This window comes from Vulpes lagopus, chromosome 20 (assembly GCF_018345385.1).
Source record: "Vulpes lagopus strain Blue_001 chromosome 20, ASM1834538v1, whole genome shotgun sequence".
NCBI classification, from domain to species: domain Eukaryota; kingdom Metazoa; phylum Chordata; class Mammalia; order Carnivora; family Canidae; genus Vulpes; species Vulpes lagopus.
In genome coordinates this window covers 30,035,704-30,059,812 of record NC_054843.1, presented here as the reverse complement: position 1 = coordinate 30,059,812, position 24,109 = coordinate 30,035,704, and the positions used below count along the sequence as shown (strand labels likewise).

The following is a 24,109-nucleotide window of genomic DNA, read 5'->3' as shown; positions in this document are numbered from 1 at the left end:
TATATCATCTTAGAAAAACTCCCTAAATACTATCTTCCCCAAATTCTCATGATTTCTCCTTCTCAATTCCAAGACTTCATTCTTGACCTTTTCCTTCAGGCTGACCTCTTTGAATTTACTTGTTGAGAAATCCCTACTTACCTGAAGCTGTCCCTGCCCTTGGTGTTTCCTGCTCTCACAATACAAGCATCACCCCTTTCTGGGTTAATCTTTGTCTTTCTCGTTGTTACCTTCTTTTGGTGTGTATCAAGTCCTACATAAGGATTTCCATGCTCACATAATTGGCTCTAAACCTGAATAGCAAAAAGACCTGTCCGCTGTGAAATATGACCCCTGTTCTGCCCTTCTTATATTGTTTCCTGTCACTTTCCACTGGTAATATGGGAGCACAATACCTCCTCCAAACAGCCAATTCAGCCTATTCCTCCAATTGTTGGCTATGCTTAGATGCCTCCGGGGGCGGGGGGGGGGGGAGGGGGGGGACTGGATCCACTTATGTGACTGCTCCTAAAGAAGGGACTCTGAATACTTGCTTGGGCAGCATGTCTACTAAAATTGGAATGATACAGAGAAGGTTAGCATGGCCCCTGTGCAAGGATGACACACAAATTCATGAAGTGTTCCATATTTTTTTTTAAGATTTTATTTATTTATTCATGAGAGACACAAAGAGAGGCAGAGACACAGGCAGAGGGAGAAGCAGGCTCCATGCAGGGAGCCTGATGTGGGACTCGATTCCAGGACTCCAGGATCATGCCCTGGGCCGAAGATAGGCCCTAAGCCACTGAGCCACTGGGGCTGCCAAAGTGTTCCATATGTGAAAAAAAAAAAAAAAAAAAAAGAGAGAGAGAGAGAGAAGGGAAAAAAAAGAAAGGATATTAATAAATCCTACTTGGTACCCGAAGTTCCCGAAGCTAATATGCCCCTGACAGCCTTAGATTTTCTACAGCAGTGTCAAACAGATTTCACACCTTACATGCCACGGATCCACTCATCTTGGGACCCCGTTTCTCAGCTATTAAGCTACCCTTATAAGCACTCATTTGCCTTATGGCCACAAGACCACAGGGAATAGCAGTTAGATTCTCTAGTGCCCCCGGCCTATTCTCCTTCAATGCCTTTGGATGCAAGGAATATCACAGTTCTGCCTTAGGTGAATTCTTTCATTGCCTGCCCCACAGGCCTCCACCCAACTGGGTCTTCCCTTGACATTCTAACTAATCTCTTTACCAAATGGTTGTTCAGTCATACCCTTAGTGTTCTTTTTGGAATAAGCTTTCTCATTTTCTGCAAAATAAACAGGCTGAGAATTTTCCAAATTTTCAAGTTCTGATTGCTTTTTGTTCAACAATCCCTTCTTTATTTCACCTCTCTTCTTTTGCATTTTACTGGAAGCAGTCAGGATGAACCAAACCATTTCTTCAATACTTTGCTTGGAAATCTGCTCAGCTAAATATCCAATTTCATTTCTGCTAAGTTCTACTTTCCACAAAGCACTTGGACATGCACACAGTTCCACCAAATTCTTTGTCATTTCCTAACAATGATTGCCTTTCTTCCTGTTTCTGTTAACCTACATCTTCCCATCTAAGATCTTACTGGAATGGTCTTGACATCCATATTTTGTCCAATATTCTATTCATGATTATTTATATATTCTCTAAGAAGATGGAAACTTTCTCTCAAGCTCTCCTCTGCTTTTTTGAGCCCCCATCAAAATTACCTTTAGCATCCATATTTTTATCAATAGTCCCTTCTCCCCAACCTTGAGTTTTTCTAGCATGTACCTCAAAACTCTTCCAGCCTTTACCATTACCCCTTTCCAAAGGCATTTCCTTATTTGTAGGTATTTGTTACAGTAGCATTCCACTTCTCAGTCAACTTGGGCTGACTGACTCAGCCTATATACTGAGTATATTAGTCAACTTGGGCTATTATAACAAATACCAGAGATGGGGTGGCTTAAATGAAAGAAATTTATTTCTAACAATTCTGGAGGCTGAAGTCTCAGATTAAGGTCCAGCAAGATTGGTTTCTGGAGAGAGATCCCTCCTTGGCTTGCAGATAGCCTCCTTCATGCTCTTTCCTCACAGGACCTTTCCTCTGTGGCATGCATGCCTCTTTTCTACTTTTCTACTCTTCTTTTAAGTCTACCAACTCTACTGGATTAGGGCTCTATCCTTGCCACCTCATTTAACTTCAATTACCTCTTGGAGGCTCTATATCTAAATACAGTCACATTGGAAGTCAGTGCTTCAACATGTGATTGGGGAGGAAGGAGACACAGTTCAGTTCCTAGCAGGACTATATATAGCATACAACTTTTTCTAAAATACAACTTGATGAAAAGGAAACAAATATTTCTGCGGTTCAATATATGGACACAAATGGACATGAATAGATAGCATGATTTCCTTTTACTATAATAAATTATCCCAGGTGGTAACCAATTATTCTAGCTAGTTAGGGTATTTTAATTAGGTACCATTATTAGCCACAATGAGGTGTAAACCTATAGTTCAACTGGTAGCTATAATAATTCTTCTCCTAAGTATAAAAGAAGTATGATGCAAATTTCTTTACAGAAATGAGAAAAATATAAACTAGGTAATGTAATTGAGATTTACTTTGAAATTATGGGTAATTACTTAGAGTTTAGAGATAATTAAACCTAAAAACATGTGCCCTCTTACCTCTAGGATTATCCTTCTAGACTGATTATACACTTTTGTTCTTCCAAAAAGAAGGCAGCTGAGTTGGTTACATTATTCTCTGACTCATATATATTGTAATTCTCTCGCAGACTAATGACAAGAGTTTTGTGATTGAGTTTGCAGAAAAAATGAATTTAAACATGTCAAGTGCAAGGATTAATATATCTACTGGAACAGAATCCATGTTGTATTTTTCTCCACATGTAATATGTAGCAATAGTTTTCTTCAACAAGTGTGCCTACATTTATAATGTGCCTCCAGATGTATTTCAGTGAGGAACAAAACTGCATCACATATCCACATGTTCTCTAACTAAATCTCAAGCCATATTCATTCTTGTGCTCTCTGATACTGGCATTATCAAATTGGGCCCAAATGGGAACAGTATGGCATTTCTTAAAACAAAACAATTCACTGAGGGCTCAAGGAAGGAACTATTTACAAATATGTGAGTAATATAGATTGAAACCAAAAAGTGCTACCACCCTTAGGACCAAAGGGATTGTAGGATAGAAGTGGTTATGGAAACTGAGAAGAAAGATCCCTTTGGAGAAGACTTGAATGCCATTAGTGGAAGGGAATTACCTAAAGTATTATCTGAGACAACCCTATGGAGAGGGCCAGGGAGATAAATATCCTGCCATCTTTATTCTCCCCTCAGCTTTATTAACAAAGCAAAATAAAACAAACAACAGCATAAGTTTAGAGCTCTCCAGTGCCTGAAAGTCAAGGGAATCCTCTTTTATAGCCTATACAGGTCAGCTTCCTGGAACAGAAAATTGGAAGGTAAAGAGTATTTTGGAGGGACAATAGCAATACGTAGCAAATGGGGCACCATTATGTTGTGTTTGTGATTATCTCTCCTCATTAAGGGTGTTAGCATATGTTAGCATACCATTCCTTCTCTGTAAGCAAGCCTTCTCTTCTATTTACTTTGCTAATTCCTACTTATTCTCTGGATATCAGTTTAGAAAGTCATTTCTTTACTTAAACCTTCTTCAGCTCTTTATTAGCAAGGACATGTCAGGTGCTGTTGTGATAATAATCACACTAAAATCCCAATGGTTTAATACAATATAGGTTTATATCTTACCAACAAAGCCAATTTCATGGGCCTGCAGTGTAGGCAGTCACACAGGGCCCCATACTCAAGAAGGGCCAGTGTTTGGTTTAACTGCTGTAATCATCTTGCTATTTTTAATAAGTTTTTTTTATTGTGGTAAAATATATATAACATGAATTTTGCCCTTTTTAAATGTACAATTCAATGGTATTTATTTAGTACAGTCACATTTGCATTGCGCAAATTGTGTAGCCAATCCTGTTCACTAATGGCACATTCCGATCATGAGAATCTGTTTCGACTCCTCAGAGTCATCCAGGCCTATGGGATCTCCAGAATCTTATAACTTCAGCCTCAGAAACATATGCTTCTTCCATTGCATTAGCAGGAGAAGAATCCTCCAAGAGTCAGCACACCTGCTCTTCCACTCTGCCTTAGGAGGACATGTAGTTGGAAAAGCAAAAGGAAGAGTTTGTTTTTTAAAAATATTTTATTTATTTATTTGAGAGAGAGAGAGAGAAAAAAAAAAAAAACAGTCGAGGGGGAAGGGACAGAGGGAGAGGGAGAAGGTGGCTCTTTGCTGAATGAGAGTCCAATGCAATATGGGGCTGGATCCCAGGACCCTGAGATCATGACCTGAGCTGGAGGCAGACACTTAACTGACTGAGCCACCCAGGCACCCCAACAAGAAGAGTATTTTAATAATCTTTCAGATATCAATGAATAATCTTTTTTTGATAATATATAACTTGATAAGTGGAATTTTCTAAAATCAAGTTGCAATGTAAAATTTGAAACCATATCAGTGAACTTTTAAAACTCGGTTACATTTGAGGCACTTGGGTGGCTCAGTGGTTGAGCATCTGCCTTTGGCTCAGGTCATGATCCTCGTATCCTGGGATCAAGTCCCACATCAGGCTTCCCACAGGGAGCCTGCTTCTCTCTCTGCCTATGTCTCTACTTCTCTCTGTGTGTCTCTCATGAAAAGATAAACAAACAAAAAAAATCTTAAAAAAACAAACCTCTGTTACATTTAAATCCATTAATCTATCATGCAGTTTGAATAGATACTTTGTCTATGTAAGATTTTAAGTAACATGCTTTGGCCATTTGGAAAATATTGACTCCTTGAGTTATGCAGATCTTCCAGCTATTGGCTCATTTTGTTACATAATATCAAACACCATTTTCAGTAGTACTAGAAAAGCCTTAAGTGTTAGGAAGTTATTAAGTTTACGGTGGTCTATGCGAATTTTCAAAAATTATAATTTTTGCCTGAAAACTCAAATGTCATCATTAATAATACTCATATTTTCTTGAAGTGTTAGACTCACTTCTTTAATTTTTGAAAAAAAAAGTCTGTTGAGTGTTCAAATAGTCAGTACTTATTTTAAATAAACATGTTCCATTTTAAAAGCACATGTTTTATCTTGGGATTCCCATTCATATGTTGGTGTGAAGCAGAAGTGCTTTATGGGCACTTCCCATCCACTTCATCACACATAATATTAAAAAGTCATGTACTCAGGGGTTGAGATTTAAGAAACCAATACTTCTTACTGTTCCATTGAATACTCTTTTTTTTTTTTTTTAAAGGGAACTGTGTGATGGCAAATATCATGGACTCAATTCTGTCCCCACCCATCCCCTACCACCCAAAATGCAAAGTGTTGAATTCCCAACCAGCACTATCTCCAAATGTGACTGTATTTGGAGACAAGGTCTTTAAAAAGGTAATTAAGTTAAAATGAGGACATTATGGTGGGCCTTAATCCAATATGACTTCTGTTGTTATAAAAGAAGGGTATTAGGATACAGAGGGAGGACCATGTAAAGACACAAGGAGTCAGCTTTCCATAAGCCATGGAGAAAGGACTCAGAAGATATTAACTCTGCCAATATTTTGAGCTTGGACTTCCAGTCCTGAGAACTAGGAGGGAATGAATTTGTTTTTAAGTGATCTAGTCTGGGATACTTTGCTATGGTAGTCCTAACAACTAATACAGTGGGTACAGTGAGGATTACAATGACTCCTATGGTTTGGTGCTACTAACTTGATTTGCATTACAGGAATAACAGTTGGACCCAGCTCTACTTAGGCACCATCATTGTAAAGATAGATTTGGTGAAAAAGACAAGTAATATTTTAGTATTGTAATAAAAATAGTGTTGACCTCACAATCTCTCTGAAAATTTCTCAAGGACACCCAGGGCACTTGAAAGATACTTTGAGAACTACTAAGTTATACACATTAAACACTTTACTACTATTATTATTCCCATCTGTTCCGTCTGGGAGCTCACTAACTCTATCTTTTCTAAAATGTCTGATGATTTATATACATCTGGAAAGATCATAAGATACCTATTTCTGCAGGAATTTTTCAAGAATCTGTATAAAACATGATTGCTTGAAAATAATTAACATCACAGATAAGTCTCCTATATGACAATATCTCTAAATGAAAAAAAAATGTTTTGAACACAGCTTTAAAATTCTGTGCCATTTTCACCCCTTTATTTAATGAAAAAGAGTGGGTAGTATTGGGGCAAAATTATTCCACAACTAATTACATTTATTTTGTTGCCAACTCACTCATTGAGACTATTCTGAAACTATTTATACATTGAGAGCTTGTTATTTTTTTTATTTTGTATTTGTGTATTTTTAAAGCATTTTCTTTGGGGCATATTCTGTTTCTTGCATCCCAAAGCATTATCTTTACATGGATTATTCTAATACTTTTAATAAAAATTGTATTTTTCTTATAATTTACTCCTTTTTTTAAAAAAGATTTTATTTATTTATTTGAGAGAGAAATGGAGCCAGAGAGCACAAGCAGGGGTGGGGGACAAGGAGTGCTGCAGAGAAGGAGGGCAAAGCAGACTCCTAGCTGAGCAGGGAGCCTGATGGGTTCGATCCCAGGATCCTGGGACCATGACCTGAGCTGAAGGCAAACACTTAACCAACTAAGTCACCCAGGCACTCCTTACCCCTTGTTTATAATATGAACCTTAACAATATGGATAGACAATTAGGAAAAAAATACATAATCTTATTATCATAAACAAGAAAACCAGAATTGAAATGTTAAGAAGCCTGTTGCCTAGATTTCCCTGATAATTGCCACTGAGCAGTCATTGTACCAAGGAAACCACCCATTCATCAACACCTATATGGAGAAACATAGTTTCACTCATTCAATTGCTAGGTGTCTTGTTTCCTAAGAGTAGTAGATGGAGTGATGTCTGCTGGGCTCAACTAATGTAGTGCATATTCCATAGCATAGCTGAGTCACTTTAGAGAGCAGTTCTTTTCTGGAAGCACGTGCATGAATCATTTTTAGCTCTAGGACAATTTCTTCCATATAATGCAACACTCAGCCATTTGCTAAATGCTTAAGATGATGCAAGGATCGTCTCACAGGAAAATATTGACTCTATTTGCTCCCTAAGTATATGTTGCTTAAGTGGATTGACCTCTCTAGGTAAAAAATATCCGTCTACTGCCTACAGTTTAACACCACCAATAAAATTGCCTTGAATAAGGTAATACTTACTGTGACTTCAATCCTCAGCTTTTAGAAAGGGTTTATATTAAAAAATGATCTCTTTGAAAAAGAATCCTTTGACTTTTGCAAAGCTGCAGCTGAAGATAGTGCTACTGGCCTACTTACCATGTATACAAAAAATCTCCTGCAAAATGTTTGCTTGCTTGAAATTTTAGCAGAAGAAATCTGTTTGTCTCTTCAGAGGAATTTCATGCTATTTACTTTGACATAAAGAGGTAAAATGATGCGATATGATGTTTTGCTTCTGTTAGGCGGGTTTAAAGTCCAAACTTACTGTTCAAGAACCCTGTTAGCTTCTAAACACATTTCTGTTGCCTTCTATTCTGTTTCCACTACTAATTAGCTTATTTTGCAAAATGTTTAGACTTTAAGCTCTTAGAATATTTAGTCAAATGGAATGAATGCTTTTACAAGAAAAGTCACAATGCCATTCAACTTAATGTGGTAAAAATAATTCAGTGGGTGCCAGGATATTCAAATCAATTCAATATTTAGGCAGCCCTTCAATTCAGTGTTGTGTCAGAAACTGGCAGTTGCAAAAGGAGTATAAGACATGGTGTTTTAGTGTCGTACATTTTTAAATATTTCACAATTGTTATTTAGAAACCCTCTCTCAAGTCTCAAATGGTTGGGAAAATAAATATACATGTCTTCATGGGGAAAAAATCATCTCTAAAAGCACTAAATTCAAACATGGAAAAATTGAAATCCCTGATGACAAGCTATAACTAGGGAAAGATATCAAAGTGTGGAGCAGGTATAGTTTATGCCTGGGGAGCTAATCTAGCAAACTCGAGTTCAAGAGTACATTGAATACTGCCCCTAAGTCTTACAGCAAGTTTATTTTGTCAGCATGTAGTTTTGCATGATGTTTCTACGTGTATGTTTATGAATGTGTGTGGGTATTACAAAATTAAAGTTCTTATGTGTTTTAAAACTATGGAGTTATTTTAGAAGAGACATTTGCAGGGAATGGATGATTAATTATATTTTACCATTTCATAATTATCCATACTTAGTCTTATGCTCTAATTATTTTTCATGTTTCTAAGGTTTTCTGTAGTTGGTCTTTAAGAAGAGATAATCAACAACTCATTAGGATCCTGGGAGAAGCCAGAATGGGAGGGAGGAAAGAGAGGAAGACCAAGATTTGCTTTCAAATCCATTTTTCCCTACTAACTTTTATTGCACATTATTATCCTTGTTTTCATTCATGCATTCTTTGCAGGATATAGTTTTATTTGTTTGTGCTTCTTTTGTGGTTGTCCTCAGGCAGATTATTGTTGCAAGATTTATCAGCATTGTGTATTGTTCTTAATTTTCCCTAATGAAATTCCTGTTTGAGCCCTGGGGTCTGGTTTGGCTCTGCTGCATTCAATTGCACATACGTGGAAAGTCGTTCTGCCCCACTTGGGGTTGTATTGTATTAATCATAATTGGTCTCATTCTGCTTGTGTCTGGTATTTCCTGCTATTGTTTCCATGAAACTATACACTTTCTAAGTGGGAATATTTCACACTCTATTGTAATTATGATATTTATTTAGCTTGTAGATTTCGGCTTATATATAGCACTCTTTATTGGGAAACTTACCACATGCCCGGCTAGTTTGGATACATAAAATTTGGAGATAGAGTTGAATTTTCCCATTTACAAAAGCATAAGTCTCCTATGAGGGCGAGATGGGTACCTCCCCAGAGTGAAGAAGGAAGCTTGTCAAGTTGGCATAGAAGACTATTTGTGTTCCTTCAGGTCTTCACTAAGCCTAGGCATTCTTACTCTACCCCTTTTCATTCCAGTCACTTTGTTCTATTGTTATTTTCCAAACATTCTGTACCATTGACTATTGCACTTGCCATTTATTATTCTATATTTACTATGCTATAGCATCTCAAGTCCCCATGCTTTTGCATAGGGAAAGCAAGCCCTCACATTTATCTTCTTTGTCTGGGAGGAATAGAGACTGAGGCGTTCTTCATTCTGGAATGCCTATCTTAACTCTTAGAGTCTGAATTAGGCACCCACCTTCCATACGTCACAGTAACATGCTGCATGCATTTAGCATATCTTGGATTCCACTAAATTGGAAATGTTGGCTCAGTTCGTTAGTTCTTTGATCAGATTGCAGTTTCCTGTGGACTAGAGACTGTATCATGTGTACTTCCCCTCCTCCAGGCTGTCTTCTACCAATCCTTTCCTTGACTCAACACTTTGTATCACTGAAATCTGCCCACACCAAACCTCTGTGCTCCCTCCTACCTGTCAACTCCTGAAATTGATTTCTGAAACACTCACAATCATAAATGATTTGCTTCACTTTCTACTTGTTTTTTTTTTCTTTAAAGATTTTATTTGTTTGACAGAGAGAGAGAGAACAAGAGCACACAGTAGGCTGAAGCAGAGGGAGAAGCAGGCTTCCAGCTGAGCAAGAAGCCCAATGCGGGACTCAATCCCACTACTTCATGATCATGACCCTAGCTGAAGGCAGACACTGAACTGACTGAGCCACCCAGGTGCCCCCACTCTCTATTTCTAATACAGTTCACTCTATGCTTTATATTGCCTCCAAATAGTTCATAATGAGATTGTACGATTTATTGTTGCCAGGCCTTGCTATACTGTGCCAAGCAAAATCCTTTGTATACAATATTTATTTATTAATTTAAAAATATTTGGTTATTTGAAGAACAAAATATCCATTCATTCATATATACATATGAACATATTATATGTATGTGATGTACATAATACATATTTGTATATGTGTACAGGAGTATATGTATACATATAAATATATATAAAATGAGCATGCATACACATATATGCAAATATAAGTGCATATATATAAACATAAATGTACATTATATGAATACATACATATAAGTACATATATAATATGTCTAGAGAAATAGAAATTATTGGAAGCATTATTCTGTCTGGAATGTCTATATTGACCCTGATAATCATTCTTAGTGTCTCTTTTCCATAGTCTATGAATCTATTCATCATACCTTAGATTCTATTGATTTGAAATTATTTATATATGTATATGTATATATAGGTATGTGTGCATGTGCATATGTGTATATGTATACATGTCTACATGCATGGATATGTGAATTTCCTACAGATAGTAGGAATCTTTTTAGCTATATATTTTAAGCATTATGATTCTTTTTATTTGGCTTGTTATTAGAACAGATTCAAAATATCTTTCCACTTCAGATTCATTGATGAAAACAGTTCTTATAATCATTATATATTTTAACCTTTTAAATAATAACTATTCAAATGATTTTAGTAAGAATTATATGGTATTAAATATTTAGCACACATAGCTCTTTAAATTTATCATCATATGTATATGGGTGTTTGTCTTATACATTTTAGGTATAGTGTAGAATACCTTAAATGCCAGGAAAACATTCAGAAAAAAAATAATATCATCAACATTAATGAAAACGAGGCTTAATCCTTAATAGATAATTACTTGCACAAGAAATGCTTGCACATTTATTGAAATTTTTTAATCCTTCTTCTTAAGCTGAATGCTACTCTCCATTTATGTCTTTTTTGAAAGGCTGCTTCCATTTGTCTATTCCATCCTTTTTGTTAGAATAATCATTACCATAGGCAATTATTCTCAAATCACCTATGTTGGGACATTTTAATCTATTGATTGCATTCATCTACCATCTCAAAATTAATTAAGTGAATTTAAATTCTAACTCCCCCATTCCACATTAATTTCTCTTATATTCTTTTATATTCAATGCCAGTGAAAGTTCATATAATGGTAATCCTCAATTTCTCTTTTGTATTTTTATATTTATCTCTTCTATGTACACTGATTTTCATCATTACTAATTCACTGCATTTTGCCTTCCACCAAGACTTAGTTCTATATTCTCTTACCAAGAAATCATTAAGTCTTCTCTCCCTAAATTTTGTGTGAGCTACAATTTTTTTGTTAATTTTCTTATTTTTTATTATTTTTAGCAAACTTTCATTTGAAGTGGAACTTCACAGTAATCATAAAGTGGTCTCAAAAGTGAATAAATCATACTTTTGTGAGAGTTGGGAGTTGGGCAGGGGGAGACAATGAGTGTATTTACCTGCTTTAGTTTTAGTATAATGATTTGGAGACTTAATGGTATACAAAAGGATTGTGGAAAAGCTGAAGAACATAAAGCAATCGTTCCTATTGCTTAAGTGGTGAGCACTGATCTCAATTAAGTACTTAAAGTCTGTCATAAGTGGGAAAGATACACGCAATTTGTCACTGAACATCTTTTCTTTGTTATTTCCACAGAATACCTGAGATTCACACAGTTCTTTCTCATGAGTTGATAGTGACTTTAAAAAACTACAGCAAGAAAAAGGCAAAACCACAGCAAGGGTCTTTTGGGGTCACAAATATAGAGCCTAGGGACAGAATGATGTTTCTCAAAGTGGGTGTCACAAAGTACTAGTTCCATAAGATGCCTCAGGACAAAGGGTTTTATGTCATACTAAATTTGAGCAAATTTTGGGCGCCTGGGTGGCTCAGTGGTTGAGCATCTGCCTTTGGCTCAAGGCATGATCCTGGGGTTCTGGGATTAAGTCCTGCTTTGGGTTCCCAGAGGGGAGCCTGCTGCTTTTCCCTCTGCCTATGTCTCTGCCTCTCTTTGTGTCTTTCATGAATAAATAAAATAAACATTTTTTTAAAAAAATTTGAGCAAATTTGAAATCTCTTTACATGTTCACCCAATTGTTTTCTTTTTTATTTCCAAAATACCCATTAAAACTCCAGACTATTTTGAGAAAGACTAGAATATGGACAATATGATATGGTGAGGGAGTATGAATGAAACTAATGCAGATTTTATTGCTTGCAAATGTATTTGGAAGCCTTGCTCATTACCTCTTTCCGCTTAGCTCAAAAACATTCATCAAAAAGATACTTTCCCAAAAATCAGGGCCATACTAAAAGAAGATACTCATCTATTTATGAAAGCAAAAGGTATTTCTCTTTTAACTTCTGTATAATGCTTAGCACAGTATTTCAGTACTTGCTTGAAAAACGAATAAATAAATAAATAAATAACCAAAACAAAAAACAAACCATTTGTCATAAACAAATTATTCAGAAATGTTGTCTAAAGAAACACTGTGTAAAAATTGTCCAAAAAAGTTGTCTACTACATAGAAGCTGCATACATCAAAGCATTTAATAGGCAAATGGTGCTACGTTGTAATGTTCTGAGGGCAGTTACAGTGACCTGAAAATTCCCTATCATGGACATTGACCTGCACCCAAGGTCACTGTCTTTGAATCACAAACACAAGTGCCTTCCCCTGTCTAACTGCCAAGATGACTGAATATATGTCTTGTAGCTTGACTGTGCCAGGGCTGGAAGATACAAAGGGCTGGAAGATACAAAGGGCTGGAAGATACTCTAGGGTTCTTGACAGCTTTGCAACCATCTCATATACCAAATTCCTTCTCTGGACCTGAAGCAAATTCTCTCTGAGGTTGAAAACTAAAACTAAGACTCCACTAAATTCATCGAGATGAAAGAGCCCTTGAGAACTGTTTGAGACAGCATGCTATATTCCCGTCCTAGTAAGTTTTTCTACCTGGCTTTTCTTGTAAATTCTTTCAACTGGCTTTGCTAGTTACTGAAGTTTTATTTCACATCTCTGTTATGAAGTGAAATTTAGCATGAACTTGGCCAATCTTCTCTTTGGAAATTATAAAATGCACTTTCACATGAGGGCATTAAATGTTATATCTTGTTAAAATGCTTTCCTGCAACACTGACAGATCTTTTATAGAGCTAATATGTAATAATCAAGAGAGCATAGTGTATTATTTTATAAATCTTTCCAATAATTTTGCACTTTTTCATTTGTAGGTGCTTGGTTAATGAACCCAAATTCAATAAAACAATGATTGTTTTATAATTCCTCTACTATTTACCATATTGGTAACTGATATGTTTGTCTTTAATCACACATATTATGCCATTCTATTACATTAATACATTATTTGTAATTCTTCTAAGAGCATTTTATTTTCCTATTAATATAAATAAAATGAAACTCTTAAGTTTATCGACTTACATTGTGCTTTAAAAATCTTTTTTAATATATTCTTTCAGAGCTCAGTAGTTTTATTTCATTTTTACTATTACTATATTATCTTAAAGAATACATGAACTTCTTTTATTTTTAGCAATAATTTGATCCTGTAATTGTACTTAGTGAAAAAGAATGAAATATTCATGAGGTACAATAAAATAGGGAATTCCTCTTTTCTATCCTGTCCTTAATATCACTTTTCAACATCCATCATCCTAGAAAGTTATCATTAGTTATCCTAAGGCAATTAAGAAATATATACTTTCGGGCAGCCCCGGTGGCCTGGCAGTGTAGGACCGCCTTCAGCACCGGTTGTGAACTTGGATGTCGGGGATCGAGTCCCACGTCGGGCTCCCTGCATGGAGCCTGTTTCTCTCTCTGCCTGTTTCTCTGCCTCTCTCTCTCTCTCTCTTTCTCTCTCCCTCTCTCCCTCTGTGTGTGGGTGTGTGTCTCATGAATAAATAAATAAAATCTTAAAAAAAAGAAATACACACTTTCTTCCAATTCTCATACTTATTTATACTTCGAGAATAATTTTTAAAGTAGTTTTGTAGATGCGAAGTTTGTATTCTATCCATCTGAAGGTCTTTATGTTGTGGGAAAGATCAGATATGAAAAGTAAGACTTATAGAGTGAATCTATAATTTCAAATGCTTTTTATATTCTTCATCAGTGTCATTAGTATAGTGACTACTATAAGTCAATGCCAATTTCTATCTACCACTGCCCAATCCATTATTAATTGAGAAAATAAGATTATGCATTTGGTCACAAAATATTAATGTAGAGTTGCAAAAGTGACAGAATGGTCTGTTTTTGATTTTTCCCCAGGCAAGTCTGTTTTACATAAATGGCTTTTTTACAAATTTGAAATGTGAATATATTTTATTTTTTCCCAGTGAGTACACAATACACAATTCTTTGACAATACTATTAACCAATTTTATGCCAATTTCTCTTCTGATCTAACAACATCAAATGAAACACATTAAGATTTTGGACGCTGTTTGGTGACTTAAACAGACTAGTTAAAAAAAGTCCATCTATAAAACAAAGTATAAAAAGTCTACCCACGGCCACAAAATCCCTTATCTTGCAACACCTTAAAGTCACAATAAATGCTTTTGAAAATCATGAGATAAGAAAAATTAGTAAATTGAATTTCAATGAAAAAAAGGTATGGGATTTCAATTGAAGTACACATTATAGAGAAGCAAAGTAAAAGTAACTTCATCTCTAAGATAATGTGGAAAGACATTGCTTTACACCAGTTCTCATCATGTAACTTTATAAATACAATGTACAGAAGCAGATGTACAAATTAGTGAATGTCATGGTTCTGCATATCTTTAATACTGACACACAATCACTTTCCAGTGGCAAAGATAAACCGCAGTTTAGAGCTCACTGATATTATTATAATTATGTTATTGATGGACAATTTACATAAATTTGTTGAATAGAAATTTGGAGGTATTCTATCCAAGATCATACAAACTTTCCACTTGAATCCCATTGAAGATAGGTTTAAATACCCAGAGCAATAAACTATGACATAGAACACCGTTTTATCTGTTTTGTTACTTAGAGCAAGTCTACTTGCAATGTTTTCACTTCCCTTTGATATGACACCTTAAATGTTGGTCTTGATTTTCCTACATGCTCCCTTGAACTGGGTTCAACTCCTGTGAAGGAATCAGTTGTTTTCAAGCCCTTGTACTACCCCACTTTAAATATGACATGGAAGGGATCTGGGAACGGGTGGGGCTGCTCTGCCTACACACACTGAGGCATACCTGAGTTGGGGCACTGATTGGCTTTTCCCCAGTGGAGACTTTGCATGTTGAGAATGGAGCTGTGTTGTCTGGGGCTTGACTGCACAGTAGCATTGCCTGTGAGTGCAAGATAAGTTTACATTCTCTCCCATCCAGATTGCCTTCTGACAAGTTACACAGATCTTATTTAGACCTGCAGAAGAGTGAGCTCTGTGAATTTCTAATCACTTCCATTTTACAAAAGGAAAAAAAAATACAGTAGGTCTTATACACGTTTGTATTCTTCTAATGACATTCTGATGTACTGATTAGAAGCTTTTCACAAAAAAAGTTGACAAAAGCTTTTGATTTTTTGATAAGATTCCTGAATTCATTTGGATAGCTACAGCATTGTATCTTGCTCTGTATCTGTGTGAGAATGATACATTGGGTGCAAGATTTTACTAACTAATTTATATAAAACTCGATTTAATAGGGAATGTGGAATGCTCTTTTAGCACATTTCAAGTAACTATAAGCATTGCCAAAATCTAACCAAAACAGTTAAGTTTTATACACTGAAAATGATCTGGAAGGTATGATGCTATTGTCCTGTATTATTCCAGAAGTCACTTTCATACACATACTCTACATTGAAGTCTTGGTTTATTAGTCACACTAGGGATCAAGATCTATGTGTAATAAATGTAATGAATTAAAGCTTTAATCTAAAGTGGGTTACAGACAAGCATAAAGAGGGAACACAAATGAATAAAACTTTGTTTGCTTTTAAATAGAAAGAGGCAAAATAGAGAACTACATAAATAAAAATTAAATTCCTCACATCTTGCAGTTATGAAGAGTACGTATTTGTTCTTCATAGGAACTTTTTATCTTCCCTCCAAAATCTCACCCAGAGAAATCAAACTGCATTAAAATTCAGGCACTGGTGGTAGAAAGTTGATAAAGCCTTTAATTAGTGTGTCTCCAACTATGTTTTCTCTTCTGCAAAGAAATGAACTATATGGCACCAAGAAGGTGTTGGGGCTCATAAAGACCATTAAACTCCTCCACTCTTGCCTGTGTTGAAGCAGTCCCAGGGAACAAAAAAGATAGAAAACATGAATTATATACTATCCCTTTGCTATAATAACATGATATTGAATTGGTGACTAAGTCAATCATGCATGGAGTATGAATTGTCATTGTCATTCAAGTGCGGCCCATATTTTATAACTGGTTCTAATCATTACGTTGAATATTTTTCAAAGTACCAACTACTGAACACATCATAGGAAAAACATGAGAAAGTATAACTAGAATAGAATTTACAGTTGTGTAGGCAGCACATGGAAAAATGTCACAGGTGGAAATTTCAGGGAAGTTCTCTTCTACTTGATTGATTGTACATGTACGGTGGCTGACATACATTTCAAATTCATATTCATTTTGACCATTCATGACTGATTTTCAGGAATTTCTTGCTCTCAAAGTCGTGAAAACAAATGAGGCAGGACACTGTTATGAATGTCCACTTAATGAGGTTTGGTTTTATTTAAAAAGTATATAAACATGCATTTTTGTCCTTTTAAATTTTTTTTCCAAATTTACTCACTCAAAATGGGTCAAACATATTTTAGTTGGCAGCCAATTTCTGAGAATGTACCATAAAATGTTTATTCCAATAAATCTACTTACTGTGAACTGAACATACTCTGAGCACTGCTTTTTAAGCACTTACAATTTGGTTATACATTTGGTGGCATAAACTTCACTTCTTAATCAAATAAAACACAAAATTGTCTATAGACTGCATTAATTTTCAAAAGTCATAAATTTAACTGATGCAGCTCTATCCTCTAGTGGGTACTGTACATGTATTGGAAAGATGAAACAAGATGTTGCAATAGAGTTTTTGCATTTGGAAGCAGCCCGAGTATGTCCTAATAACAAATTGCCTCTTTAACTATTTGCTAGATAGTCTACAGTTCATTTTGTTTGTTTCCTTGGGGAACTTCATATTATATTCTGACTTAATGAGTTGGAGAGATTAATTATGGTAATTCAGAAAATGCTTTTTTAAAAAAACTGTAATATAAACACAGCTCTTTGGAAACACCTTAATTTCCTTTTGCTTGTTATAATTCTCAGACGGGTCAATTACAATGACAGATAAAGTTGATTCTACATATAATCTTAATTTCCTTTTTTTTAAAGCAAGTTTAGTACATCTTTGCTACCTGTTTATTGCAATGCCTATTTAGCCTTAAGACTTAAATTTCTTTCTTTGACCCCTGCTTTTTGTCAACAGTAAAAGCCACCTTTCTGCTTTTCTTTTTATTGACTCAGTCCCTGATATTAAAGAAGACTTCGCCAACACTACTGTTCCTTGCATCTTCCTATTCCTACACCCCAACTGCAAACCATCCAACGTGATTGGTTCCAACCAGCATATCCAGCCTAGCTTACAGTACAGAGACTCCCTTCACATTCAGTCTTGTTCTTCATGTCACGAGGAGTAGAGATTTGTGCTTATCACCAAATAAAATTGCAGTGCAAAATTTAAACATAAAAGTTACACAATTAAAAGTTAATATATGGCACCACAGCCTATTAATTCACATATAGTACAACAGACCAATAAAAACAGACAATAGTATGAACAGAGCTAAAAAGAGTGAGCTTGCATAGCAATGCACAAAAGAAATTATATACAGAGGAAAATCCTTTTCTTCCTGGCGGGCGAGTTTTGTTTTCTTTCTTTTTTATATACTCCTGACAAGAAAGAGTTAAGGTGGGTGGTGTACTTAAGAGAAGAACACAAGTAAAATATCTGTGGGATATGTGTGGCTGTGTGTCTTTACATTGCATTTACAGTTCTTTTAATAGTACATAAATAAAGAAATTGTTCATTGCACTGTTTAATGTCATCACTTCCATGAGTTCAGACCTGGTGGTCCTTCAGAGCAGCTTTGCATGTCTCCTCTCAGTTACTCTACAAAGAGATTGAAAAAAATCAGAAATAAGTTTGCATTGAAATTAAGTAGTCTTTTATCCTGACCAGCATAACAAAAAGCAAAGCAAACAGATAATAAATGAAGATAACATCATCAGATAGATTTTGTGAGTGTGTAAAGTTAGAAAATGTAGTTATGGGAAGGGAGAGAAAGAAACATTGTAAAATTTGGATGTTTAAAATCCATGTAGGGCTGTCTCTGCACTTCCTGTTAGTTTATAATTACTCTAAAATAAAAATCAAAGAAAAATCCAAATAGTCATGAATCAAATTAAATATTATAATCATATCTTAATAATAATCAGATTAGTAATAGACAAGAAGAATGCTAAATATAGTCAATAAATAAAGACTTTACAATTTGAAAGTACTTTTACTTTTCCTTATTTCATGGCATCCCCTAGTCTGTGATGTAAGCGTAATAGTAATGCAATTTTTTAGATAAGGAATTAGATTGGGAAGGTAGTTTACTTGCCCTGGGTTGAGAAGACTGGAACCCAGGGCTGTTTCTTTAGCAGTGCTTTTAACTTGAATTCAAATAAGCAGCTGAAAATATAATTCTGACATTGGATAACAGAATTGGTAAATTTCATTAAAAAAATTAATACAAGGAATTCAATGCTTCTTACTATGACATACTATGACATGCTATCTTTATTACCTGGTATTTTATTTTTTACAGATTAAGTTATACTATCAAGGTTGCCCTCTTTATTCAAAAAGAGATTTATTTATTGAATATGTGACTACAATCAAAGTATTTCAAGTTAAGTAAAATGAAAGATTAACTTTATGAGGTTGACTGCCTAAATTAAAAATAAATAAATAAATGAAGAGCAACTAGGGATTGAGGAATTCCTGAGGTTCTTTAAAAGGCAAAGAAAATTACAGAGTATATTTAATTAACTTAAAAATATTAAGATTAATTCCATAAATATAGACTATTTTCATATAGTGTAAATCAGACTTGAAATAGAAGAAATATTCATTTAATGGATGGCTGTAAATAGCAATGGTCTACATTATGACTGAACCTGCTCATAATCATAATTGATTCTTTTATCATAGCAAAGCAAGGTTTCTGCTACTATCCTGAAATTTGTTTATTGTACCAATATTATTAATGAGGTTCAGTACAGGCTACCCCAAAATATGACATCTGGGCACACTGAATATCTAAAGCTGAAAGTCGGAGAAACAATAGAAGCAGGAAGGTCACTCTGACCTCCTTCCTCCCCCCTCCTTTTCTTCTCTGAAATAGGTCATAAAAATCTCACATAAAAGTTATCCTCCTTCTACCAGAGGAAGGAAGACATTCTTATTGCCAGAGACAGGGAGTTATGGGGCCAAGAAATCTGTGCAAACAAACCTTGTTAAACTAACCCTTATCTTCCTAGTTACTTCTTTAACCATTGACTACTTCTACCCAAACCCTTCTGTCTCATAAAATCTTCACAAATTTATTATTTCTTTGCCTAAAAAGATATAAAAGCTTTCTGCTCTGGTCACTTCTTTGGGTCTTCATGCTCTTATGAAGTCCTCCATAGACATGTAAAAATTCAATAACATTTGTAGGCTTTTCTCCTGTTAATCTGTCTTTATCAGTTTAATTTTCAGACCCAACCAGGGACCCTAAGAGGGTCAAGAAAACTTTTTCCTCTCCTACATTATTAACCCAGTATTCATTCTGAATCACCAAAACCTTTTAAATGTCCTATCCTAAAGCACTTACATAATTCACCTGTAAACTGTCCTTGACTATTTGAGCCCATATATCCTATGTCAAGAAGGTCACTGGCATTGCGTTGGTGACTTCCCCTCAACGCCTCGGCTTTCCTAGGTCCAGTGGATCCTTTAGAAGATGCTGTTCCTGATGAGCTGTGACCTCCCGGAGATGGGAAACTGGGCTTGCTGTATGGCACCAATGTTTCCTCTGCAAAAGATACACAAAGTGCTAAGCTGAACAGCAACATGGAGGCAAAACAAACAATTTTAAATATTAAGTTCAAGATGGGCTACTTTACCATTTCACGCTTTAGTAAGATTAAAAATAAGAGGTTTCATAAGACTCGGATATTAAAAGAATTTCCATGTGCAGACATTTCCTATAATAGGAACTGAAACAAGATTAAATTAAAAGAAATTTTGGGATAGAAGTGCCTGGGTGGCTCAGTAGGTTAAAGGTCTGCCTTCAGCTCTGGTCATGATCCTGGGGTCCTGGAATCGAGCCCTGTGTGGGGCTCCCTGATCAGTGGGAAGTCTGCTTCTCCCTCTTCCTCTGCGCCTCCCCCTGTTCATGCTCTCTCAGATAAATAAATAAATAAAATCTTAAATAAATAAATTTGAGGACAAAAATACAATGTTATGTATCATTTGCAAAACTTAAATTCATTAATAAAAGAGATCTGCATACAATGAACCAATTGTTTAACAAAAGCATTTCTGAGCATCATTGCTGGAGTTCAGTAAAGCTCCAATTAAATTTTTCAATTAAGATTGGAGAAACATGGTTTTTGTTTCACTTTAAATTATAGCAACGTTCTCTCAATCAATTTAGATTAAAAAAAAACTACGTATTAGTTAAAATAAGCTTCTTAAATTTTTGTTGTTTCTGGGGATAGGAACACATTATTTTAGATTGTGCATTTCCTTAAAAGCAAAAGAGAAATACACAATTTCATAAATAAATAATAATCAATGAAAATGCATATTTTTATGTATCAACTCTGCAAATAACACGGTGTGTATTATTAAATACCTAATATTTTGCAACTTTTTTTTTCTTTTCCTTCCTTCTTTCTTCTACTTTTTCTCTACTTCCTCAGTTTTTTTTTCTTTCTTTCTGAATATGGGCTATTATTACTGTGATGACTATTTCTCTTCTTAGATGGTCTTTATGAAATCTCAAGGATCACGTGATTTTTCTCTCACAGACTGAATAATGTAAACTTCCTAAATGCTTCACTACATCTAGAAATTAGAAACTTGACATATTTTGGCTCTTCAATATATTACATTTTCTAAAACCTTGAGCACCAAGTTGTGACACCATATAATTATTGAAAATGCATGGGTAGAGGACACAACTACAAAATATTGAGTCCAAATTAAAAAATCAATGTGTAGAGTATCCTTGGGTGGCTCAGCGGTTTAGCGCCTGCCTTTGGCCCAGGGCGCGAACCTGGAGTCCCGGGATCGAGTCCCGCGTCGGGCTCCCTGCGTGGAGCCTGCCTCTCCTTCCTCCTGTGTCTCTGCTTCTCTCTCTCTCTCTCTCTCTCTATGTCTATCATAAATAAATAAATCTTTTTAAAAAATCAATGTGTAAAGAAACTCAGATGTTGCTGTGTGAGTGTTAGTGTGCATGTTCTAATAATACTCAACGAAAATGAATCCTGATATGAGAAGAAATGTTCCAGAAAATGTATTTCTGAAATAGACCCCAACAGCCACTACCCCTTCCAAAGAAAATCCAACCACAAATGATGAAATTTATTTTGTGACAGTGCTCAGGAAGCTTGGTTTATAAACAAGAATATTTCCCAATGAAGTGTTAACAATCAACTAAATTTAACCAGTTGGAGAAAGTGCAGGCCCAGTTTAACCTTTTCTATCCTGAGATATTTGTGTGCATTTACACGCAATTTTGTTATTTCAATGAATTCAACGATTTGACTGAAGTAAGTTCTTCTTTCAAAAGACTAGTTACATCAGTCAAAATGAAACTGGTTGAAAGTAGAGATTAAATTGACATTAAGATGAAATTTAGAGGTTTTAAAAGCATTTCACATAAACATTAAATGGCAAAAAATCAAACTGTCTCCTGAACAATACAAGTGAAGCGTGGTGAGCTCTTGAGCTCAATGACCCATATGTAAAGGTTAGGGGAAAATCCCCATGGGAATCAGCCTTAAGATGTGTGTTGGTGAGCTCTGCTGAGAAATCCCAACTTTTCAGGGATTCAAGGCAAACTTTTTTTCCAGATGCTTTTAAACAACTGCCATTTCTAAAATACCTGGTAGGGGGGAAAAAAGGTAAAAGTCCACACTTTCTTGGGACTGTGTAGAACACACCTGGTCCAACACTTTGTTTGTGTAGGGCTTTCCGTATATCTTCTTGGCGTTCTGTGGAGTTTATCCATTCTTGGGTTTGTCGCTGCCACTCTAGGGACGTTCTAGCTGGACAATCCAATGAGCTCTTTGTGTCTTCTAAGTTGGATGCTTGTGGTGTCTCCAGAGAGCTTCCTTTTCTCTCTGTTGAGTTTTCCATGTTACCAGCATGCTGGCTCGGGCCTATTTGCTGCCTTAAACCCTGACCTGGAGGGGGATCTGGTGGTGGTGGAAGATCTAAAAATTGTGAATAATGTTTAGAATGGACTAAATTTAATGAAAAATACAGGTTTTAATTCAAGATGAAGAAAAAAAACCCTTGCCCTCCTAAAGGTCTCACTCATGCAAAAGAAATCTGGGGAAACAGGGGGCAAAGTTCAGTTATTTCTATCTAAAATGCATATTATTGATCTCTTTGCTATATTTTGATCACAGTGTCTTTGAAATAAAATCGACTGATTTCAACTACTATATGTGGAAAGTGTTTTCAGTTGCACATTGAGGCTAATGTTCAAGGTATAAAAGGCAATTTATATTTTCTCCATATTTTATCCATTTTCAACCCTACCTCCCCAAAGTAGAATTATCATGACACAAAATGACTAGATGTTCTAGCAGCTGTGTTAATAAAAAGGCCCTGGGAAGAGTAAAAGCAGTCCTGCCAATCTCCATAGGAAATGTTGCCCTCGGGAAATTAAGAACTATATGCCGTATCATATGCAACATATGACTGCCTTTACTCATGTATGTGGTACATTTAGCAACAGTCAAAGGGTTAAGCTAACATTTATTAAACACAATTAACATTCTGCCTGACAACCAATTCTGGCTCTTCGTTTCATGAGTTAGCTAATGAGTTACAACTAATACATTATAATCTACCAATGTATTAATTTTAATAAGTAATAACCAATGTTCACAGTACAGATAGAATATGCTTCTTGTTGCTAGACTAGACAATGTATCGCAAAAATCTGAGATGTAGTAGAATCGATAACTTCGCCAAAAAGCTCTTGAAATTAAATATAAGATACGAGAAAAATCAAGAGTTTGGATGCTTAACCAACTTATCATTTTCCTTTCATTAGCTGTTTACATCATGACACCATTATATTTTGATTGTGTTCAACTGTGATCTTAGTCTCTTCTTTCATCTTTAAGTATTATATGAGTTCTATTATATGATTTATACCATTATACCAGTCATAAAATTACTTTGTTGAGGATTTTGAAATCTCCTCAATATTCTAAATATTCTTTTGGATTATTATCTTCTAATTTTTCTGGCATAGTACTGTGACCTTCTCTGTTCACCTTTAGAATATCAATGATTATATTATTTGTTTATAAAACCAAATGTCATATGCAATACATATTAACATTATTAATAGGGTCTATTGGATATAATATTAGTCTATTGTCTCCCATGCTGTTGTTGTATGTGTGCCCTTATTTCTAATAATACTGTTGGTGAATTTTAAAAGGAAAAAGCATAAATTTCTTGTGAAAAAAAGATAGCTTCCTTAAGGAAGACTAGGTTGTTCTTTTTAAAGACTTTGTTAAGAAGCTTTCTACTCTCTTAATGAGAAAAATGATATCGTCCTTCATTGAATTGACAATAATACTCTCCTCTGCATATGCTTTGGGAGTTCCCATGCTGAAGCAGCATTCCCAGTTCTTATGTATGTCCTCTTGTTAGATTATGAATTACTAATTATCGAAGGGAACAGCGTTTTCATCTGGGAGAATAAAGTTGCATT

The 24,109-nt window shown here is 35.3% G+C and overlaps 1 protein-coding gene and 1 non-coding gene across 17 annotated transcripts in view; one reads left to right on the top strand and one right to left on the bottom strand.

Moving 5' to 3' along the window:
• The first annotated feature begins 529 nt into the window (after window positions 1–529).
• LOC121479599 lies at window positions 530–632 on the top strand. Its single transcript, XR_005984761.1, has one exon. It is a non-coding gene; the product is annotated as a U6 spliceosomal RNA (small nuclear RNA).
• A 13,707-nt stretch (window positions 633–14,339) lies between these two features.
• Window positions 14,340–24,109, bottom strand: part of ROBO2 (roundabout guidance receptor 2) — a 1,676,347-nt gene continuing 1,666,577 nt past the window's right edge. For 9 of the 16 annotated variants that reach the window (XM_041734856.1, XM_041734853.1, XM_041734855.1 and 6 more), the window contains 3 exons: window positions 22,314–22,586; window positions 19,976–20,176; window positions 14,340–18,222 (listed from right to left, as the gene is read on the bottom strand). In XM_041734856.1, the coding sequence (XP_041590790.1) occupies window positions 18,221–18,222; window positions 19,976–20,176; window positions 22,314–22,586 (476 nt within the window). In that variant the 3' untranslated portion in view covers window positions 14,340–18,220. The remainder of the gene's footprint in view (window positions 18,223–19,975; window positions 20,177–22,313; window positions 22,587–24,109) is intronic. The other 7 variants (XM_041734861.1, XM_041734867.1, XM_041734866.1 and 4 more) reach the window with 2 other exon arrangements.